The 21,965-nt window shown below is 46.5% G+C and overlaps 1 protein-coding gene across 1 annotated transcript in view; it reads left to right on the forward strand.

The window, feature by feature from the left end:
- The window catches only part of POU6F2 (POU class 6 homeobox 2), a 400,577-nt gene that overhangs the window by 370,100 nt on the left and 8,512 nt on the right, over nt 1–21,965 (forward strand). The window contains exons 7-8 of the mRNA XM_055085090.1: nt 6,449–6,655; nt 17,165–17,333. Coding sequence (XP_054941065.1) covers nt 6,449–6,655; nt 17,165–17,333 — 376 coding nt within the window. The remainder of the gene's footprint in view (nt 1–6,448; nt 6,656–17,164; nt 17,334–21,965) is intronic.

The following is a 21,965-nucleotide window of genomic DNA, read 5'->3' on the forward strand; positions in this document are numbered from 1 at the left end:
GAGGCCACAGCAGTGGGAGGCCCGCGCACCGCAAAAAAAAAAAAAAAAAAGGACTCTTTAAAAAAAAAAAAAAAAAAACACACGCTGTAAAACCTCTTTCCTCACAGTTACTCATTAAGAAACTGTGCATCATCCATTTCTTGCCAGTAGGTCTAAGATAATTTGTCTCATGTCCTGGCCTTTAGTTATGCACCTTCAGACACACCGCCATTTCCTAGGCCCATACCCTTGCCAGGTATTATTAATCAATCAAGGCACTGTTTCTTCCTGAACCTGGAACCTCCAGAGCTCCAGGAAGCCATGGCCAATTGATTGGTGTTGCCTGCAAGAGTCAGTCTGTTTGTCCTTTGTTGAGTGTCCTCCTCTAATTCAACTCTTTCATCTGCTTCTCCTCATGCCTTCACTGTCTCTGGTTCAGGTTCTCCCATAGAAACCCTCTAAATATTCACACTTCTCTTGTTCCCCATCTTGGACGCAGCTATGTGCAAGAAGGCACTAGATTGCATGTCACAAAAATAAATTTTGTTTGGGAAATGGTTGCATTCTCCTACTCTTCCTGGATCAACATCCTAATCAGAGCTGCCAACATAACTCTAAGTGAGTTTCACCTTAAACCTGGGAGCCCGTGAGACCGAAATGAGCGTATTATTATATAAAGAAGACAAAAATCATCCCTTGGAGGAAGAGACAACGGTGACTGTGACCAGAGAAAGCGAGGGGAAGGGGACTGGTGACGGCTCACCGCCAGCTCCTCGGCTCTCAGGTGCTGGAAGCTCTGTGTTCGAGAATGGACACGGTAATGCCCCGTGTGAACAAAAGCCTCTTGACCAAAAAGTGTTGAGGTTGCACAGATATTGGTCAAAGAATCATCTCTGCGGATGGACCGAAAGCCCTGCAAAGTCACCGATTTCCAGCATTGACAGGTTTCCTTTTCTTAAAGATGTGCAACAGAATTACTTGTCACGTTGACATCTGTAATCATACTCTCCGTGGCAGAGTTTAACAGCATGTCATAGACTATTACGACATGTGGCGCATCAGACAACTTGTCTGGTTGCCCTGGGCTTCTGTGATACCACCCTCAACGGCTGCTGATGACACCTACATGCCAGCAGTGAATAAATTCAGCACCCGTTCACCTCCACCAGTCATAATTCGTCCCTACTGAATACCTCAACTAGACTGAGGTCCATAAGGGCGTCGTAATGATCACATGGTGACCCAAGCCGTTACGTGGCTGTGAATCGCTGGAGGTTGCCACAGTCACAAGGTAGTCTTTATGGTGGGTTAAATTATAACTACTACTGACTAATGATAGCACACTGATACGTAACATAAGCCACCTTCGTTCTTACGGAAATAGGGAGACGTGCTAATGAACACTAGTCATCATTTTAGTGATTGTTTTTAGTTGCTCTTACAACACGGACTTTATTCTCCGTTGCAGTTTATGCTCTTAACGCCTATAAGCAAAGAGACGAGTGAACATGAACTGCAACAACCAAATAAGTCCCCTGTCAGAGAGGCTGGAACTCTTTTAGGTCACAGATTATCATTACAATACCATCGTCCTGGTTAAAGCATTCATCAGAGATGAATCCTTACCCTCGGAGTCAGGGCAAAGGCAGGGGATCATTGCAAACGATGCCTGTGCTATTTGCTGTGGGATTGATGGGGCAGTAACTTGACTCAAAATTTCCTAATGTTGCAACCTAGGCATAAAATAGGCCATGCTTTTTGAACTGAAGTGGAAGGCAGCAAATCAAGCAACCCCTGTCTGAAGGATTCATTGAAGCCTTTTGCTTCACACTTGGATGACTACAGTAGCATCCTAGCGACTGATCTCCTGGTCCGTAGCCTCTCGACACTCTAGTGCCTTCTCGCCACGTGGCCACATTCCCAGCTGAAATAGCTCCATTTCAGTACCCTTCCCCACGGCCCCCCTCAAAAGCCATTCATCGGAATCTCTTGCCTGGAGGGAATTTGACCCTTCCAGGCCGACCCGTCACTTGCCCAATGTCTGAACCCTCTTTTGCATGCAAACTAGTTAACTCACCACCGCCATGTTTCTCACCTCTTGTTTGGAATGGATTCTCTGCCTTGCCAAATCCTCACCTAACCTCCGAGACCCGTGTTCTGCCCCCATTTCTTCTATGAAGTCTTCCAAGCCATCCATCTTCATCTTTCTTCCTCTGAAATCACTCATTCGGTCCCAGTATTTTTCTGAGCACTGACCATGTGAGTAGAGAGATTTTTATCAGATGGTCCCTGCCACTCGTTTGGTGTGTATCATTTCTCCGTTGGATTGTTCGTATCTTTGCATGTAATGTGCCTGTCTTATCGCCCCCTCCCCTGCCCCAGTTGGATCTTCCTGGTGCCTTACACAGAGGAGGGTCTGCAGGTACCAGACTGCTCTGCCAGAGTCCTCAGCATCTCAGGAGAGCTGGAATTTGTCTTGCACATCCAATGCCTGCGTCCAGAGTCCCAGCCCAGTGGCCTTGTTTGCTCGGTGACATGCCCTTCCATCAGGACGTCTCCTTGCAGTAAATCCCTAGCTCTGGGAACCAGAAAATCAAACTCCGAAAGCTAGTCCCAGAACTACAAGTGTTTTAAAAGCAGCCTATTTCTATCTTTGCCCTCAAATCGCCTTTTCAAACCTGTTTTGATTTCCTGATTTAGTTGCAACATGTGTAGACGCAAATATTTCCCTTGAATAGCGAAAGGCCTTTCATTTAAAATCTGAGTTTCCCAGGTCCAAGAGCCTCCCGCCTTGCTGCCTGGATTCCTCCTGTTTCCTTGTTGGAAGTCAGAGTCCGAGGAGGAGTTTCCGTGCGATCTATGGAAGCGCTGAAAGGAATCGGAGCCACCTAAGCAAAATTGGCACATCTGACAAGTTTTCAACAACCCAGTGTGTGACTGTCTCCACGCTTGGATGCATGGGAGCAAATGAAAATGGGCGAGTTGTAGGGCATTGGGGAATATTAGAAAATTCCCCACAAAGCACTGCCACGTGTTTGACATGCTGAGATGATGATCCCAGCTCCCCTGAAAGAGGAACAAAAGTGAAAAACGCTCAACTTCACGGAAGCCTTCCTGACTTTAGAATCACCCTTCCCTGCCCTGCCACCTCGCAGGCACAACCTTCCTATGAAAGTGTTCCCTCCGTCAGGCCGTTGCAGGTCCCTCTGGCTCTGACACACTAGCGCTGTCCTACCCTCTGTAAGTGATGCTAGGGCCCAGGAAAGAAGAGAGGAACGAAGGGGGGAGGACAAAAAGTGGCACCATGTTTTAGTAATGTCACCATGCAGTATTGGCAAGTGAGGCTGCACCTGGGGAAGAGGCTGGTGAGATGCTCGCGTTTGCCTTTCTTCTTCTCTCCACCCAGAATGCAGGCAGAGCCTCTCATTACCGCCAGGTGAGCACCGACTCGTGTCAATCTTCTCGGGAGCAGAAAGCCTCGCCTGCAGCACAGTGTGTTCTGTAGCTGTCAGGTGCCTTGCCTCCCTCTGAAGCCTTCTCCCAGGCTAAACACGCTGACATCCTGCCTAAAATAGAACCCGCAACCCTGCCACCTAAATGAATCCAGCTTCCTTCCGTAGGCTTTCAACTGGGGCCAGTCAGGTGGAGCAGGGCTTCCCAGGCCCAAGACACGAGGAAGCCAGAGGCGATGGGTCAGCTTCTGAGCTTTCACAGTGCACTGGGGGCAAGGGGGGTTGTACATTTCACGGTGCACGTGAGGAAAGCGGAAGTAGCCAGCATCAGAGTAGGACAAGGAGCCTGCTCCCCGGGCCTTCCCGCCATTGTCTGTGGGATCATAGGAACAGCCTTTGAATCCTGGGATGCTTAATGCAAGACCACTCATCAATAAAGTACTTACGTGCCCTGATCTATTGATGTGGACTCCTCCTGACCTCGCTGGCATGGACGGGACACGCTCACGGCCAGTGCTGCTGGGGGGACAGCGCAGGCTTGCTCAGTGAGACTGCGGAGCTGCAGACTCCCTGCGGGACCGCTGACCACTCTCACGTAATTACTTGACCTCTATCGGCAGCCATTGACAACTGCCATGGAGACTAGACATTCGCACAGCTCCTTCATTAGCGCCTTCCCACAGGGACTTTTGTGGTAGAAACATGGACTGCCAAGTGAGGAAGGGGGGTGTCTCTCCGTCCTGATCTTTGGCACTGAATCCTGCGGTCTCGCAGGTCCTCTGCGGTGCCAGTTGTATCCGGAATCCAAGGGACAGCTGAGTCCAGAAACCATTCCTTCCCAAGACAGTTATTGAGAAACTGCGTTCAAAGCCCTGCTTGGGGTACTGTGGGCATAGAAAACGGCATCGTTTATAAACTTAGTCTACAAGCAGCTGATCATCTGGTGGGAAATTGCGAACAGGATACAGGGCCTTTCCTAAGAGCAGGTGCCCTCCCGTGTCCTCCCTGTGGTAGGAGCCAGGTGACATTTAGAAAGTGAGCACATGGGGGGCCAGACCTGGACTCCAGCTCTGCCACTTGCAAACTCCTCCCTGACCCTCCACTGTCTTATCAAGTAACAAGGGGCAGGACTAGGGCCCACAGGACTGAGCTGTTGTGAGAACGTGGAATGAATGGAAACTGTATCCATGAAAGCACTTGCTAAGGCAGTATTATTAATGTGTCGCGGTGGGCCCTCGGCCAAGTCACCACAGTGCACATCTGGGAAGCGGCCCTGGGAGACGAGCAGCAGAGCAGAGCTGCGTAACCGTCCTGTGGTACCCGGAGGGGAAGCGTGCAACCCGAGCTCCACAGCTTTCCCCAGGAGAGTCCATGACACTGGGAAACGGAGATCATCTTTTCCTTTTTTACAGATCAGAGTTTTGGTTTTCTCCCGAACCCACAGCAAGCTTACGGATTAGATTTGTCCCTGTCAGCGGTCTGCGAGTGTGGTCAGTGTCCCCAGCTCTTATAAACACCTCTGTTCACGCCCCCTTCCTCCTTAACACGGTGACTGGGTCCAGCCAGGCCGCAAGACAGAGGCTATCAGATGCGAAGAACAGCCTTCCCCTACCTGCCACAGAAGCCTTGGTGTTCTAACCTTTAGGGCCAGTTTAAAACACATCATTTAAATGCACTTTTAGGACTTCCCTGCTGGCGCAGCAGTTAAGAATCCGCCTGCCCATGCAGGGGACACGGGTTCGAGCCCTGGTCCGGGAAGATCCCGCATGCCACAGAGCAGCTAAGCCTGTGTGCCGCAACTACTGAGCCTGCGCTGTAGAACCCACGAGCCACAACTACTGAGCCCGCGCACCTAGAGCCCATGCTCCGCAACAAGAGAAGCCACCGCAATGGGAAGCCCACACACCACAATGAAGAGCAGCCCCCGCTCGCCACAACTAGAGAAAGCCTGCATGGGGCAATGAAGACCCAACGCAGCCAAAAATTAATTAATTAATTAATGTAATTAAATCTATTTTAAAAACTAAATAAATAAAATATAAAATGCACTTTAAAAAAATTTTCAGCCCTCGGTAGTCATTTCACCTCTGTTTTGAGTTTCAAATATTCATTTATGACCCCAGTTCTCTCCAGCCTTCAGAAAGCTTAGGCTCCTTGACAATGCTGTAGAGGAGGTAGCCGCGCTGGGAATGGACTCCTGTGTCCCTGACTCCAAGACCCAGGCTCTCAACCACCGTGAGCACCAGGGTGCTGCTGGGGCACCCTCGTCCCGCTGGGGTGTCAGGGAGCTGGCCCCCGACCTTGAGAGAGGAGCAGGATGTTGGGGAAGGGAAGGAGGGATGGAGACAGCAGGGGAGACCCGGGCAAAGGAGAGGATGGAAGGGAGCACACTGTGTGTGAGGGGCCCTGTGGGGAAGGGGCGTGGCTCCCCAGCCAGACGAGGGCCTTCAGTGCGTGAGGAGTCTCTCCTCCATCTGCTTCTGAGACAGAGCAGGTATCTGTGCTACCCTGGCAGAGTTCATATGTTTCTGCCCTCACTGATGCCTGATTTTATTTTTTTTTAATTTTTATTTTATATTGGAGTATAGTTGATTTACAGTGTTGTGCTAGATTCAGGTGTCCAGCAGAGTGACTCATATACATATACATGTATCTATTCTTTTTCAGATTCTTTTCCCAGATAGGTTATTACACAGTGCTGAGTAGAGTTCCCTGTGCTGTACAGTAGGTCCTTGTTGATTATTTTATATATAGTAGTGTGTATCTGTTAATCCGTGATTTTATTTTTATAGAAGATATTTTCCCCTTCCCTCCACGCACTCGGTCCATGTGTGTTTCTCCTTCAGATGCTCATCCTCTGCCACTTTCTTCCACACCCGCATCTCCAGATCTGCTCAAGGATTATGAATCGGCTCTCGGGGAGCCTCTGATAGAGGCCAGGGCATGAGTGGCCTTCAGGTGCATGTGCAGACCCTGAACAGAGCCCAGGACCTCACCCGTGGGCCTGTCTCTTGCAGATTATTGGGACCATTCCTCTGATGCCGAACCCGGGGCCATCGAGCCAAGCAGCAAGCGGCGCTCAGGGCCTTCAAGTGCAGCCGATCACCCCCCAGCTCCTGACCAACGCCCAGGGCCAGATCATCGCCACGGTCATTGGGAACCAGATCCTGCCGGTGATCAACACCCAGGGCATCACGCTCTCCCCCATCAAGCCCGGTCAGCAGGTAAAGGCTCCATGTCCAGGCAGCTGTGGCTACCTGGACACCTCTCCTGACCGCCCTTCTTCTGTGTCTTTTCAATGAAAAGTCATTTTTAAATTAGAAAATATTTAATCCCACTAATCCTAACATATCAATACTTACAAAAAAGCAAGTAGCTTTATTCTCATTATTAGTGAATATGGGTGATAACTATTAAATAGCTGCTAATCTACAAATATGAAGATGTTCAATTATAACAGAGACAATGGCCTAAAATTCAATAGATATGTGTTCTTACTTACCTCTGCTTAGCTGATACTTAACTTTCAATTTTACAAGTGGTCAAGAAGAAACCAAGACCACTTATGTCTTAACTGTAAATGGACCCCAACCTGATGCTTCTGAGAGTGCTGCCTACACATTAGGGAATGGGGGCATCCCTGGTGGTGCAGTGGTTGAGAATCTGCCTGCTAATCCCACTAATCCTAACATATCAATACTTACAAAAAAGCAAGTAGCTTTATTCTCATTATTAGTGAATATGGGTGATAACTATTAAATAGCTGCTAATCTACAAATATGAAGATGTTCAATTATAACAGAGACAATGGCCTAAAATTCAATAGATATGTGTTCTTACTTACCTCTGCTTAGCTGATACTTAACTTTCAATTTTACAAGTGGTCAAGAAGAAACCAAGACCACTTATGTCTTAACTGTAAATGGACCCCAACCTGATGCTTCTGAGAGTGCTGCCTACACATTAGGGAATGGGGGCATCCCTGGTGGTGCAGTGGTTGAGAATCTGCCTGCCGATGCAGGGGACACGGGTTTGATCCCTGGTCCGGGAAGATCCCACATGTCACAGAGCGGCTAAGCCTGTGTGCCACAACTGCTGAGCCCACGTGCCACAGCTACTGACGCCTAGAGCCTGGGCTCCGGAACAAGAGAAGCCACTGCAATGAGAAGCCCGCACACCACAACAAAGACTAGCCCCCATTCGCTGCAACTAGAGAAAGCCCGTGCGCAGCAGTGAAGGCCCAACGGAGCCAAAAATAAATAAATAAATAAATTTTTTAAAAGATAAAATAATTATCTTATCTTTAAAAAAAAAATTAGGGAATGAAAAATAGGCAGTTCCAACTGCTAGAATTTCATTAAAACCATGAAATTTCATTTTTTCCATTCAAGTATCAATCAAGTACTTTCCTGTATGTTATACTAGAGGCTGGGTACACAGCTCTGAAGAAGAGAGACATGGTCCCTGACCTCATGGAATTTCTGATTAATTCAACAAACCTTTTCTGATAACCCACTCTACAGCAGGCCCCTGCTTAATAAGAAACAGGGGTAAAAGAGTGATGCTTTCTGGTCTTAAGGAGCTTGTAGTCTTGTAGAGGACACAGATACATGAGCACAGTCCCACTGTGCGATAAAACAATGTCCTGGGACCTCCCTGGCAGTCCAGCGGTTAGGACTCCATGCTTCCACTGCAAGGGGCCCGGGTTCGATCCCTGGTAGGGGGACTAAGATCCCATAAGCCATGCAGCACGGCCATAAATAAGTAAGTAAATAAATAAACAAACAAGCAAATAAATAAATAAACCAGAATGTCCTGTAACAGGACAGATGCGCACAAAGTTTAGTATCATCACAGAGACGGGAGCGACCAACTTTGTCCAGAGAGTTTTGAGTCCTCACAGAGAAAATGGTTTGGAACTGAGTCTTGATGGATGAGCAGGAGTCGACCAGGTAAAGGATGGGACCAGCAGGCACAGAAGCAGGGAAATGTGAAGGAGGACGGAGTGTTGAGAAGCAGAAGGAAGGTTCCTGTGATTGGGACACAGAGGGAGTCTGAGGACAGTCCTGGAAGGGGCTTCCTATTCAAACTGAAAAGGGTGGGCTTTGTCCCTGTGTGACCTTGAACACATTGCACGTCATCTTTGTGCCTTGGTTTTCTCATCTGTAAAATGGGGAGATGCCAGCACCTACCTCACACAGCAGTGGGGAGGCCTCTCTTACTCCTGCGGGTTCTCGCTGTGAATCTAAACCACTGCCTGGGGAGCCAAGGTCCTCACCGCCCTCTTCTTCCTCAGCTTCCTCGCAGGCAGTGGGACGGTCCCTGACGCATGTATTGTGAGGACTTCCACCCCCACCCCTTGCCCCCATCTCTCAGCTCTTGTCTTTCTTTTACTATTTACAAGAGTCCATTGTATTCTCTACCTTCCAAATAGTTCCCCCAAGGGAACTTCCCTGGTGGTCCAGTGGTTAAGACTCTGCGCTCCCAATGCAGGGGGTGCAAGTTCGATCCCCGGTTGGGGAACTAAGATCCCGCGTGTCGCATGGTCAATAAATAAATAAATAAATAGTTCCCCCAAATAAGGCAAGATTCTCCATGTTTCACTGGCTTTTTAATCCCTAGTTCCGTCTGCTCAAACGCACATTCAAAATTATCTCTGGGGGCGGAAATGAGGAGATCAGCCTCTTTTCGTACAATCTGCTAAGAACTATTTTCTGTCAGCAAAGCCAAGTTGTAAATTGCCAAGAAGATGAGGATTATTTAGAGATCCACAACACTTAATACAAAGTAACTCTCACTCTCACCTTGAATTTCTAAGGAGGGTGTGTGGGTGATAGACCATCGCTGTTACATAAGATGACAGCTCTAGATTTGGGGTAATACAGTTGCGATCCAGAAGGATCTAACCAAGAAACGGCAAGTAAGAGGCGGGTGTGGTGCCAGTCCTCAATTCGTCGCCTACAATCAACATCATGAATCCATTTCCACGGTCTCTCCCGTGAGCACAGATGCACCTCAGAAGCTTCCTCACAGCACCTGTTGGCCCCTGGAACGAAACCTCATTACCATGGTGGGAACGTCTCATCCTCTGCAGGTCTAACCTCCACCAGCGTCCTTGTCACTGTAGAATCAGAGATCTAGCAACTGGGAAGAAACAGCTAGCCTCTAGGGGATGTGCCTTGCACCTCCAACTCGTGTCAGTTACAGCCAGCCTCCCAGAGAGCAAGACTCTCCTTGCGCGTATAGAAGCGTGCATCTCTCATATAGGTACGTGCTGAGAGGAAACGTGTGCGCTGCTGAAAAGGGTGACATGCAGACCTTCCTGAATCCTCAAGTCGCAGCAGAGACCCATGGGCCCGTCCCGTTGTTCAAGGCATGTGCCGGTGGTCTAGCCAAGTACCAGAAAGATCAAGGGAACCGTTGATGAAGTTGGTGAGAAATATCAGGAAAATGGCAGCAGTTAGATGAATGACTATTACTGTTTCTTGGCATCAGCTCTGATTGAAACACCTTGGAATGTGTAGTAAAGTTAACAAGTTGGATGAGTCGACAGGAAATGCTCAAGTCTGAGTCCCAGATATAAAAGTGGGGATTCTGAGGAGAGTGGATCATAAAATGCCCAGCATCCAAAAGTAAAAAGGTCACAACTGGAGGTATAAGGATAGTGGTCTTCAATTTTTTTCTTTAAATATTACCCTTTACATTGAAGAAATATAATATGGACAACCACTAAAAAATAAAGGATTTCTATCGTACAGTAGAGAGGTTTCTCAGTTTATTTTTTTCATGTGATTTATGGCAAATGCTTGATCTCACAAGAGCATAGTTCCAACAGTAAAATAAGTCATGAATTACAGGAGCAGAGAGTTCCCTAACTCCCGCTCAGAAGTCCAGTTTTATGGAGTGAAGTACAGAGCTCTTGGGCCAGACGACAAGGGGTGATTTGTTTTGATTTAATGAAAGTAATTACATCTTTAATTTTTACACCTGCCTGCCACTAATTAGGAGAGCCTGAATGAAATCTGAGTGAAGAGTCAACCAGTCTTGATGATGATTTAATTTATTCCAGCGATGAAAGATTGAGAACCTGCAACCTTATCATCTGAAATACAAACAGTATTTTTTTTTTAAATATATACCAGGATCTGAGAGCCCTAGATATCACATCAGAGATCCCTGGTGAGCAGTGCAAGAAAATAAGAGTGAGAAAAGGACTAGATAAAAATGAGAGACAGAGAGAGAGAGGGGAGTATCTTTCTGTGCATGAAAGAAATTACTTAAGACAAAATAGTCGGCGGGAGCTCGAAAGTAACCTTTTGTTCCCTCCGTGGGATTCTGCAGCTTCAAAAGTCCCAGTCACCCAGGTGCCCGGGGTTTGCTCTTACTGTCCTATGACTGTGAATTCATGATCTCTTCATGAGCAGCACAGACATTATTTTGTGTATATTTATTCTTCCTCTGACTAAATCCCAACAAAAGTTAATGGGAGGGGTTTTTTTTAGTGTCCTTAAGGAAGTAGAGACATTTGAAAGGGAAAATGTTCTAATTTGTAAAATCAAAGCATTGAAATTTTTCAAAAATTAAATACCATAGCTGTAATATTTGGAGACTACCACCCATGAAGGCACTCAATTGTTCTTCAAAATGTACTCTTGGTGCCAATAGGAAGACAAAGGAAAGTGGTTATAACTTCGCTCTCTAAAATGCCATATGATTATCCAAATCCATCCATTTTTTTCAAGTAAAACACATGTACTCACTTCCCTGTTCTTCCCCAGCCCTTACCTGAATCAGTAGTTCCCAGTTTTTTCTTGGAGCCACCCAGAATGAGACACACATGAGGCATTTCCACCCACAAGGGATCTAAAATAGCCTAGGGGTTTCCTGGACGGGTGAAATGTGTGTCAGTGACCCCAATACAAAACAGATCTCTGACCTTCCAGCCACATATCTGGGCATCTCACCTCTGTGGTCTCCCCTTATCACTCCGGCTGAGCTCAGCTGACGGGGGCAGGCTCCCTGCACGGCCTGTGCCCCTGGCCTGGAATGCCTCTCCCACCTCCTCTGCCTGGGAAGCTCCCGCCACTGTTCCTCTGCCCAGGATCCCTCCTTGGTGAGGCTTGCCTGTATCATTCCCTCACCTCTGACTTCCCCTTGCTCCCTCCACTGTCAACAACCCGTACTGTCGCTATGAGTCTGCACCTGAAACGAGGCTGAGACCAGACTGATTCAGCCTTGCTCAGGACCCCGCCCACGCTGGGTGCTCCATCCATCACGTTCAAATGTAATTGTTGCCAAACTATAGTGTTTCCTTGTCCAGGACGCCGGATCCCAGAGCCACGCTCCCAGAAGAGCCCAGCCCAGGCCCTTCTGTGGCTTTCCAATTCTGTGTCTTCTGCATTTTCCAATATGTCCCAGATGAGCACCTGCCGGCAGCCTGGGGAGACCTTCCACACAGCGCCGTCTTCTCTAGTTCTCTTTTCTCTCTCTCAGCCCCTTCCTCTGCACTAAGATCTGACTCCTGTCCCCCCGCCCCGTCCCTGCTGAGCCCTGGTTGTGTGTCCCACGCTTGCGTGATGACTGCCTTGGCCTTTGCTGTGTCTGGGCATCGCCCCCGAATGCTGCTCAGGTTCTGATTCTCCTCACTTCCTCACATCCTCGTGGTGGCTGGAGGGGTGACACTGCTCTCAGTTCTCTTTCTTGAGACCATTAGAGCTTCTGCCCTACCTACTCCCCTGCAGGCAGGAGGGGTCTGTGATGGAGCCTTACACCTGGGGCGCTTCTTCCTGCTTAGCTTCAAGAGATGTTTCAGAGTCATGGAAGTGAGCCAGAAGGAAACCCAGCAGGTCTCCTAAACCCTGCCAGAAGGATAACTCCCTCCATACTTTTCTAAACTTCCTGCAGAGATAACTAAAATCTCCCTTGGGTATCATGTCTAGAAAATTTTTGATAACTGAAATCTCTAGATTTAAATGTCTAGAACATGATACCCAAGGGAGATCGTCGTTATCAAAATTTTAGTCCTCAAAATTTTTCACGTTAGATTGTCCTGAGGTCAACCCTGAATCTTTCAGCAACTGTGACACCTGTGCAGCTGTCCTGTCCACGGTAGAATGAACTCCTCAATAACACTCCAGTGTTCTTTAGGCCCTCCTAAGTATTAAAGGTTCTTATTAAACTCGGGCTCTGGCTTCTCTTGTCTAGACATAGGAAATCCACTTTCTTTACCTTTTTTCTAGGAGAAGCTCCTTCCAAAACCTTGGGTGGTCCCTCAACCAGCAACATTATCTTCACCTGGGAACTTGTTAGAAATGCAAATTCTTGAGGCCCACCCTGGACCTACTGCACCAGACACTGTGGGGATGGGGCCCAGGGCTCTGTATTTTAACAGCCCTCCAGGTGATTCTGAAAGCCCTGAATCTTGAGAACCACTGATTTCATTTCTCTGCCAGCTACTATAAGGGACCCAGTAGACAGAAAAATGCCAGCCATTGCAGAGAAGGAGGGAGAATCATGATGTCATCCTGCACACTCTGGCTTCTTCTGCTAGAGCCCTCGGGGTTATACTCATTTTCTCCGTAGCACCACAGTGGGGCTTTAGCTGGGGGTTCGTTATGCCTCCCTGAGATATTTATAAAAGCCCAGGTCTCCTCCATTTTGCCTCTGCATGTTTGGACAGTTTCTCCTCCTTCCCCCCTCAAATGAATTTCTCTATATTTAATCCCATTTGAATTTTACTGTTTAGGTGGATTGACTTTTCCGTCTCCTCTATCACATTCTAGTTCTGCATTTTATCCCATTTTCCACCCCCACTTGTTTTTATGTCAATCGTGAATTTAATTAGAAGATGCTTTATTCCAGAAACTAAAATATTATTAAGGATATAGTGTGTTACACGTAGAAGATATATGAGGAACAGTGGCACAGAAGATCAAGCAAGACTTCAAAGTGTGCCTGTATCTATTTTTGTTGAATATGTTAAACATCTCCAGCAATGCCAACTAACACAAACAAACCATCGAAGGCAGCAGGAAGTATAAAGCTTTTCAGACTCAATCCTGTTCCTCCCTGTTTCTCATTCACTGTGTGGGATGGACATCATGCTCTCCCTCCTTCTCTGGATAAAGCAAAGCCCCAGGCTAACATGAACTGCCCCTTCACTTTCCTCTTTTGTGGACTCTCTGTGCTCTCAGCCTGTATTAATCTGCTAGAAATGCCATAACCATAAAATCTTGATTTTTGACAATTAAGAACCTTTCAGAATTTTTTTTAACATCTTTATTGGAGTATAATTGCTTTACAATGGTGTGTTAGTTTCTGCTTTACAACAAAGTGAATCAGTGATACATATACATATGTTCCCGTATCTCTTCCCTCTTGCGTCTCCCTCCCACCCTCCCTATCCCACCCCTCTAGGTGGTCACAAACCACCTAGCTGATCTCCCTGTGCCATGCTGTTCTGAAGTGTCTGGTTGAACTCTGGAGGGTAAGCAGGACCCCAGTGTCCTAAAAAATGCTTATTTTCTTTGGAAGAAATACATCTTTCCTAGACTCTTAGATTTAGATTCATCTCTCTCTTTAACTATGTAGACATAGAACAAACTCTTAAAAGAACTATTTTACTTTCCTTTAGAATTCCTTCTCCTGCGTAGCTTAATGCATAAGGCATAGCTTGCTTTAGTGACTCCTAAATGAGATTGCAGCCTAGTAATTTTTTCTTTACTGAGTTGTGTCTGAGGAAGAAAAATTTAAATTGATTATTGTCTTTTCCAGTTCCTTGATGGTACTTTGCCACACCCAGGGCCAATTTTTATTGATGAAATGGTAAAACGGAAGACTGGCTCATGATTCAGTAACTCCAAACTGTACAAAGCTTTTGTCAAGTAACAATATTTAGAAGGATAACTCAATAGGTTAGAGGGGGTAGACTGACATGCAAATATCCATCACAATTTATTAAGCAAATTAAAAATAGATTTAATCTTCAATGTGCGTTCCTACAGAATAAAATTTACTGGATTCCGTTGTTGATTATGTGCTCAGCAGACTGGCTAATTACTTTAGGCAGACACTTGATGCATATTAATTTGGGTTCCGTGTCAATTACAACTGTCTTCAGTTCACAGCACAGTGGAGTAATAATAAGGCTGTTCACCTGAGATGTAACTGCAGACAGTTGTGGAGCGGGACTCCCTGGCATCCTGGAAAGAGCCCTGAACTGTGGGGCGGGAGCCTGGATCCTAATGTTCCGCAGACTCGTGGCCTAGGGACAACCATTTACTTCCCGTAATCATGCCAAGTGTCTCTGCCACATAGAGATAGCACGTGAGTCGAGGAGGAAGAGCGTTACCACGGGGAACCGGAGGGGAAATAGCTCCTGAAGTACATTTCCAAAGTAGCACTTGACTAACAATTGTTTGAAAGTAAAATGTTAATTGATGGCTAAAAACACTTCAGGGAATTAGAAAGACTGACAATCCCAGGTGTTGGTGACGAAGTGGAGCAACTGGAATTCTCGTACGTTGCGGGTGAGACTGTCAAAGGCTACCACCACTTTGGACACCAGCTTGGTAGTTTCTTTAAAAGGTAAACATGCATTTATGGTATGACCCAGTCATTTCCACAATTCCGCTCCTAGGTATTTACATATAAGAAGTGAAAACACAAGGTACACACAGAGACTTGTACATCAATGTTAATCACAGTTTTCTTCATAACAGCACCAAACTGGAAATAACCCAAATGTCCATCAACAGATGAATGGATAAACAATCTGTGGCATAGGTGTACATACAGGTATATACTATATATAGTATTCAGCAATAAAAAGGAATGAGCTACTGATATATGCAACAAAACGGGTGAATCTCAAAAACGGTATCTGAGCAAAAGAAGCCAGATGCACAAAGAGTACGTGCCATACAATTCCATTTTTAGAACCATGCCAAATGAGTCCATTATGGCAGAAAGCCAGGAGGTGAGGGAAAATTGATCGCAAAGGGGATGAGGGAATTTCATAGAATGATAGGAAGGTTCTATATCTTGATTAGGTGGTGGTTTCACAGATGTATACATTCGACAAAACTCATCAAAATGTTTGCATTAAATGGGTATATTGTATTATGTGTAAATTATATCTCGATAAAGTTGAATGAGAAATTGAACACACGCTGGGAAAGCAGGGACTGACTCTTAGATCCCGAGGAGGTGGTAAAAGATCGGTGCCTCATTTTCTGTAGTTGGCTCTTCCACCAAAGTTCGGGGCTTGGCCTGATTCTGCCCCCAGTCTGACTTCCTTTTTTTTGCAGTACGCGGGCCTCTCGCTGTTGTGGCCTCTCCCGTTGCGGGGCACAGGCTCCGGACGCGCAGGCTCAGCGGCCATGGCTCACGGGCCCAGCCGCTCCGCGGCATGTGGGATCTTCCCGGACCGGGGCACGAACCCGCGTCCCCTGCATCGGCAGGCGGACTCTCAACCACTGCGCCACCAGGGAAGCCCTGACTTCCTTTTATTAAAACCTTTTATAAAGACCTTCCTACACGTCTGGGAGCGTGATGATGGCTATGAAAGCACTTTGTAAAGTACTCTGTCTCACCAACACAGGTGGCCACTGCTGAGGCTACCTGTGCACCTGTGCTGGGTCCTGGGCTTCCGTTTGTGTCAGCTTCCTAGAGGGTCAGTACATGGGTGGAGACCCGTCCCGGGCATCTAAGTGGACCCGGCACCTGCAAGCGTTTCCCTTTTCTCTCTTCTTCCTCCCCTCAGCTGAGCTTCTCAGCTCTCAGAACAACAGCACTTTGATGACCTGTAAAGGAGTCACGGGCACATGGACATAAAGACCACCTTCCTTACGGCACACAGAATTTTTTTAAAAGTGCATTCTTACTTGAGGCGCTATGACTAAGAGCTCAAGCCCCGGGGTCAGGCTTCACAGGCCCAGAGACCAGATCCTCCCCACCTGCCAAAGGAACTTACCAAATCCTTTAAACTCTCTGTGCCTCAGCTTCCTTGCTGGTAAAAAAGGGGTCAAAATCATACCCACTTCTCAGGCTGACGTAGGAGTGAAACGAGAGGGCATAAAAGTCCCGAACAAAGTGCTGGCACAGAATAAGACAGTGACAACAGAGAGCTACAAATATTAATCAGTACTTTTGTCCTGACTGCCCCAATTTCTTTCTTAATTTCCAAAGGATCTTAGAGAGCATTATTTCCGACTCCACAGTAATACACCCAGACTCTTCGGTCTGGGAGAACAGGAAGTTCCCATATACACTCAGCCTAAATTGGAACTTTCCTAAAAACACCAGTTACCTAAGACAAAATGGCTGGGCACAGCTTGCCTTTGATATTGAGGTTTGCATTCCGAGCTGATGGTAGGTGTTATGTTTTATCTATGTGTTTTTGAGAAGCCTGTCAAGTGCACTGGAATTGCACGAACAGGCAGAAAGAGTCCGATTGCACACCGCGGTCAGGAAAGGGAGACAATCGGGTGCTCCAGCGAGCTAAGTAGGAAATTAATAATATATTTAGAATTACTAATAAAACGCCTGTCAAGGCAGCAGCAGCATATTACATACAAAAGGAAAAACACCCCTCCCTGTCGTGTAGGGTGTGCACTCTTCCAGAGCAGCGTATATTCTTGGGAATAATTCAACCCCAGATGACACTTCTGTTCCCTGGCATTTCCCTCCTAATTTTTCATGCCTTTGTGTATTTTTTACATCCCCCAATGTAGCTCCACCAACCCTCCCAGACGTCAGTGGGTCCAGCAGCCTCCCAAAGCAGCCTTCTGCACCTGGCTCACAGCCAAGCATCCATGTCTCAAAGCCCCGTCCGGCAGCCTTCCTCTTCTTCCTCCTCATCCTCCTCTTCTTCGGCTTTGAGCGTGGGCCAGTTAGTCAGCAGTAAGTATCCTTTCTGGCTCCGTTAAGTCGTGGTGGCCTTCTCGTTGCCTAATTGCAATGTCTCTCTCTCTCTCTCTCTCTCCTCCCACCCCACCGTACATCCCTTCCTCCCTCCCTCTCTTTCTGCTTCTTTCAAGTTGAACAGGAATTTCCTGGCCCTGCTGGGCCAGTATCGGGATGAGGTCCATCCCCAGGGCCAGACGGTTCCTTGGGGAAGCAGGCCCCCCGACCCCCTCAAATGTGTGCATGGAGGGGCCATTTCCACCTCAGGTGCCTTCTGATGTGCTGAGTCAGTCCGGCCGCTTCAGAAGGGAGAAACGGACCGGCTTTCAGGGCAGGAGCCACAGAGCTCAGAGCTGAGATAGCCAGCAGCTGGCACTCAGCCGGCAGGTCAGGCTGCCTTTCCGTGTGTGTGAGGTCCCCTGCCATTCCATTTGCAGGTGTCAGAGGAAATAAGAGAGAGCACCGGGGGCGGGGTGGGGATGTGTGCCATGAGCCGCCTCCAGTGGTGCGAGGGGAAGCTGCCTGGGCGGAATCCAGTGAGAAACCTCTGAACAACCGTTCACAACAGAGCCGAAGCCTGCAAGTCGGCTTCCCTGAGCGGGCGGCATATACACATTTTAGCAATGGTATTTGGGCCTAGGTGAAGACAGCATAGGTATCACGTGCAAATAGAAACACGTAGAGATGAATGTGACAGTGGTCTAATTTGATGTTATTCACCTTTAGTGCAATTTTTACTTATATATAAAAATGACAGAATATGTGCATAGATTATAATTCTCCAGACACCAGATATCCAACAGTTACGGGTTTCAAGGCTAAAGCACTGCAGAGGCATCTGTGCCATAAAACAAGGACACATGTAAGTATCTGTGTTTGGTCAAGTGTCATGAATGACCTGTTATAAGAGGAACAGTAGGGACTCTCCATATCACAGGGCAAGTCTGGAAATGCAAGGCAAACTGGAGGGCCGCTGTGTCTTCCCCCGACAAGCAACCCCCCCCCAAAATATATATATGTACATATATACATGTGCGTACATATATGTGTGCATATGTACATAGATATTCAATTATATGGATAACTCAGGCAAGAAAGATGCTTGTGGAATGGAGAAGAAAATGAGAGATTATGGAAAGATATTAAAATGCCCAAGTACTTCAGTGCACTAGTCTGGATGCTCTTGATCTTAAAAATGGGTCAATACCAAACAGAGTTTCAGGGTTTGATGGAGTTTGCCGTCAACCTGTTATTTTAAGTTGTTTAGATATATAACTCCTCTCATTTGGGCCAAAAAGTCTAGTCTTACTCGTACAAACTCGTAAAAAAATAATTTAATTATAACCAGATTTTTTTCCCCAGCAAAGAAACTCCTCATAGGGTTGTTGTGAGAAGAGATTCAAACTTTTTTCCAGTTCGCTCTTCTGCAAAAGCTTCTGTAAAACACTCTATTTCTAAATAGCAGCGAGGTCATAAATTTACCATAGACTGTTCAGCTTTGGTCCTGAAAGAAAAGGAACGGATATCAAACATCTTATAGAGAAGAAATAAGTTAAATATGAAATGTTTAAATATGAAAAGTACAAAATACCCCACGAATACAGCATTTTACGCAAAGTAAACACTCAGTACATTTTGGATGGACAGAGAGGTGAATGAATGGATAGACGGAGAGACAGACGGATGGATGGCACTGGGTTCTATCTTGCCATTTGTCTCAAGCTGGGCAGGAAAGGACTAGCCTTTTCCAGAGCTACTTAATGGGCCAAATGAAATTTCAATTGCACAGTGGCCAATGGGATATCTAGGTTCTACGTGTATAATGAGTGAACCACATTGCATATCCTTGATGAGAAATATACAGAACTGGGGAAAAGAGACTCCTTTACCACATGCACTTGAAGCAAGAAACTGCAAACTCATACGCAGAGGCTGAAAGAGGAGGCTTCTCTGGCAGATATGAGAGGGTCCAGCAGTACCACTACCGGGTGTCGCACTTTACACAAACCCATTGCTGGGCTTACAACTGCTACAGATTTCAGGCATGTTGTTTAGTTAATTCCCTTCTGTCTCAGGACCCCACTAGAGAATGAATGATACCTGGAGCATTTTCTGATGCTGATTACCACCCGCTCAACAAACCTCTGTTTAAGCCTCCTTTTGCAAAGTAGGGTTTTCAAAGCACTTTCACTATTTTTCTGGTTTGAATACTCACAACGAGGTAATACAAATTCTCATTTTCAGATATTGAAGCTGGCATCAAATAGATCCTGAAAAGTACAACCCATCTCGACCATCTTATGTCAGAGAGGCCAGATTCAGTCTTAGTTGAGAGACAGTGTGTGACCAATCTCCTGGGTGACAAAGCCAGAAGGATAACCCAGACATCCGGACTCAATGGGTCATACACATTCTACACAGCACTGCTGCCTTAAAAGCCAGGATGCTTTCACATAAATTTTATCCAGTGCAATTTGAATGATAAACTATCAAATCACCTAAATATTCTTCAAATAATTTTTAAATGCCTGAACCCATGTCTTACAATTAAAGCACAAGCTTTTTCTCTGAGCCAATATGAGAAAAACTAGACATCTTGCATATTTTGAAATTTATATTCAAGCATGAGCTATGCGTTTAAAATTACTTTTTTCTGAGATGAAACTTTACCAAATTTGCAAATAAGCTAATGTAGGGAGACCCGACCCCATACTTCAGATGTAGTTGATACACGGATTAAATTACAGGAGGGAAAAGCCTGTTTTAGTCAGAGGATGTCAACTTAAAAATAAAAAATAAGCTTTTTGAGCACCATGTATATGCAGGCACAGGGATAGATATTAAGAAAGCAGAAATAAGCTAGATGTGGTCCCTGCCCGGGTGGAGGTCATGAACTGATAAGAAAGAAACACAGTTACAATAAAGGGAAACAAATGCTATGGTCAATGTACGAGTAAAGACTATGGCAATACAGGAGAGAGTGAACTCAGTTTTGGAGATAGAAACAGAACAAACAGAAGGACTTGCTGGAGTAAATAATCCTTGAATTAAGTGGGCTGGTGAATGGGTCAGCAAATCCCTCCACTAGGCCAAGGCCATAGTTCAAAACAGGTCAAAATGGATTTGAACCTGGGGTCAAAACCTTGGTGAATGGACCCTCACAGGTCATGGGCAAGGTTGCCCAGTGCTGGGCAATCTGCCATTGCTCCTGATCAACGGGAGTGGGTGGATCATCCATAACCTGCCCTACTCCAGGCAAAAGAACACAGGGTTAACAACCAAATATGCACACTCCTTAAGACGTCTGCACACCTGCTCACAGCACCTGCACAGCCTGCCCTTTGTCAAACCTTGCTCGGTATCCTCAGTCACCAGGGCTAACTGTAGTTTCCATAGCAGGGCTTTTGGAAAGCCTAGAAGAGTCAAACAGAAAACAAAGTCCCAAATTGACTTAGGATTTACACAGTTACTGTTTAAAAACAGGTGGACGTGGGACTTTTTTATTCTTTGATGGATTTGGTTTGGTTTGGTTTTTCAGGACACTTTTTTTTAAACCCCTGGCCTGTAAACTTAATTCTTAGACAGCAAAGGGACTGAGAGTTGATATCAGAAAAACCCAAACTATAAAGTGAACATAAAGATGCCTGGTGATAGCTTATGGCACAGTGGAACCCCTGATTCACTTGATCAGTTTCACACCATTTTCCACAACTCAATGAAGTCACCGTATTGCAAGCAAGCTGTTCTCCCAAATTGCATTGCACGTTCCCAAATGGTTTCTTATTTCTCAGAAATATTTGGTAAATATGCCCATTATTTGCTGTGAGAGGAGCACTAAAAAGCAGATGGATGTTTAGAAGCCAGTTAAGTCATACCTGGCACCTTCTTTATAGATGCATGTTTCTCCTGTAACAGTCCCACAAGCAGAGGTGGTAGAAGGAAGATGTGGATGGATGGCAACTGTTCGACCCATTTAGCAACCCCTTACACTGATGTCCAGGTGAGCAGTTGGAAGGAGCTAAATTTTAAAAATTAAACAGAACAAATATCTGTCCTGGTCCATCCTGAGTGCTCAGTTCAGTATGGGCCCAGTGACCATGCAACCAGATTCTACAGAACAGGTTTGTGTTCATGCGATTTGCATTTAGCTCCCAAAGAACTCTTTTATTTTTCAGCCTGTGCATTCCAGATTTGACTTGGGAAAAACGTCATCATTATACTTAATGAGTCACTGCCAACATTCAATGCCAGTGTATTATAAATCTCCAGGCCAATCAATCCCTGTGTAGGCTGATCTCCTGGCTCCTTTAGCAAGGCTCAGATTCAGGGAGAACCGTGGAAGTCGTTGCTTCCTGACTTTGTACTTAACATACTGGGCCGACGTAATCTGGAGCAAAACTTCTATAAGAGGTGCGCTTCTTCCTCAGTGCAGAGAAGTCCCAGACTGGGTTTTCCTAGAGCTGGTTAAAGGTGCTGGATGGGGCTTCCCTGGTGGCGCAGCGGTTGCGCGTCCGCCTGCCGATGCAGGGGAACTGGGTTCGCGCCCCGGTCTGGGAGGATCCCACATGCCGCGGAGCGGCTGGGCCCGTGAGCCATGGCCGCTGAGCCTGCGTGTCCGGAGCCTGTGCT

This window comes from Physeter macrocephalus, chromosome 5 (genome assembly GCF_002837175.3).
Source record: "Physeter macrocephalus isolate SW-GA chromosome 5, ASM283717v5, whole genome shotgun sequence".
Taxonomy (NCBI): Eukaryota; Metazoa; Chordata; class Mammalia; order Artiodactyla; family Physeteridae; genus Physeter; species Physeter macrocephalus.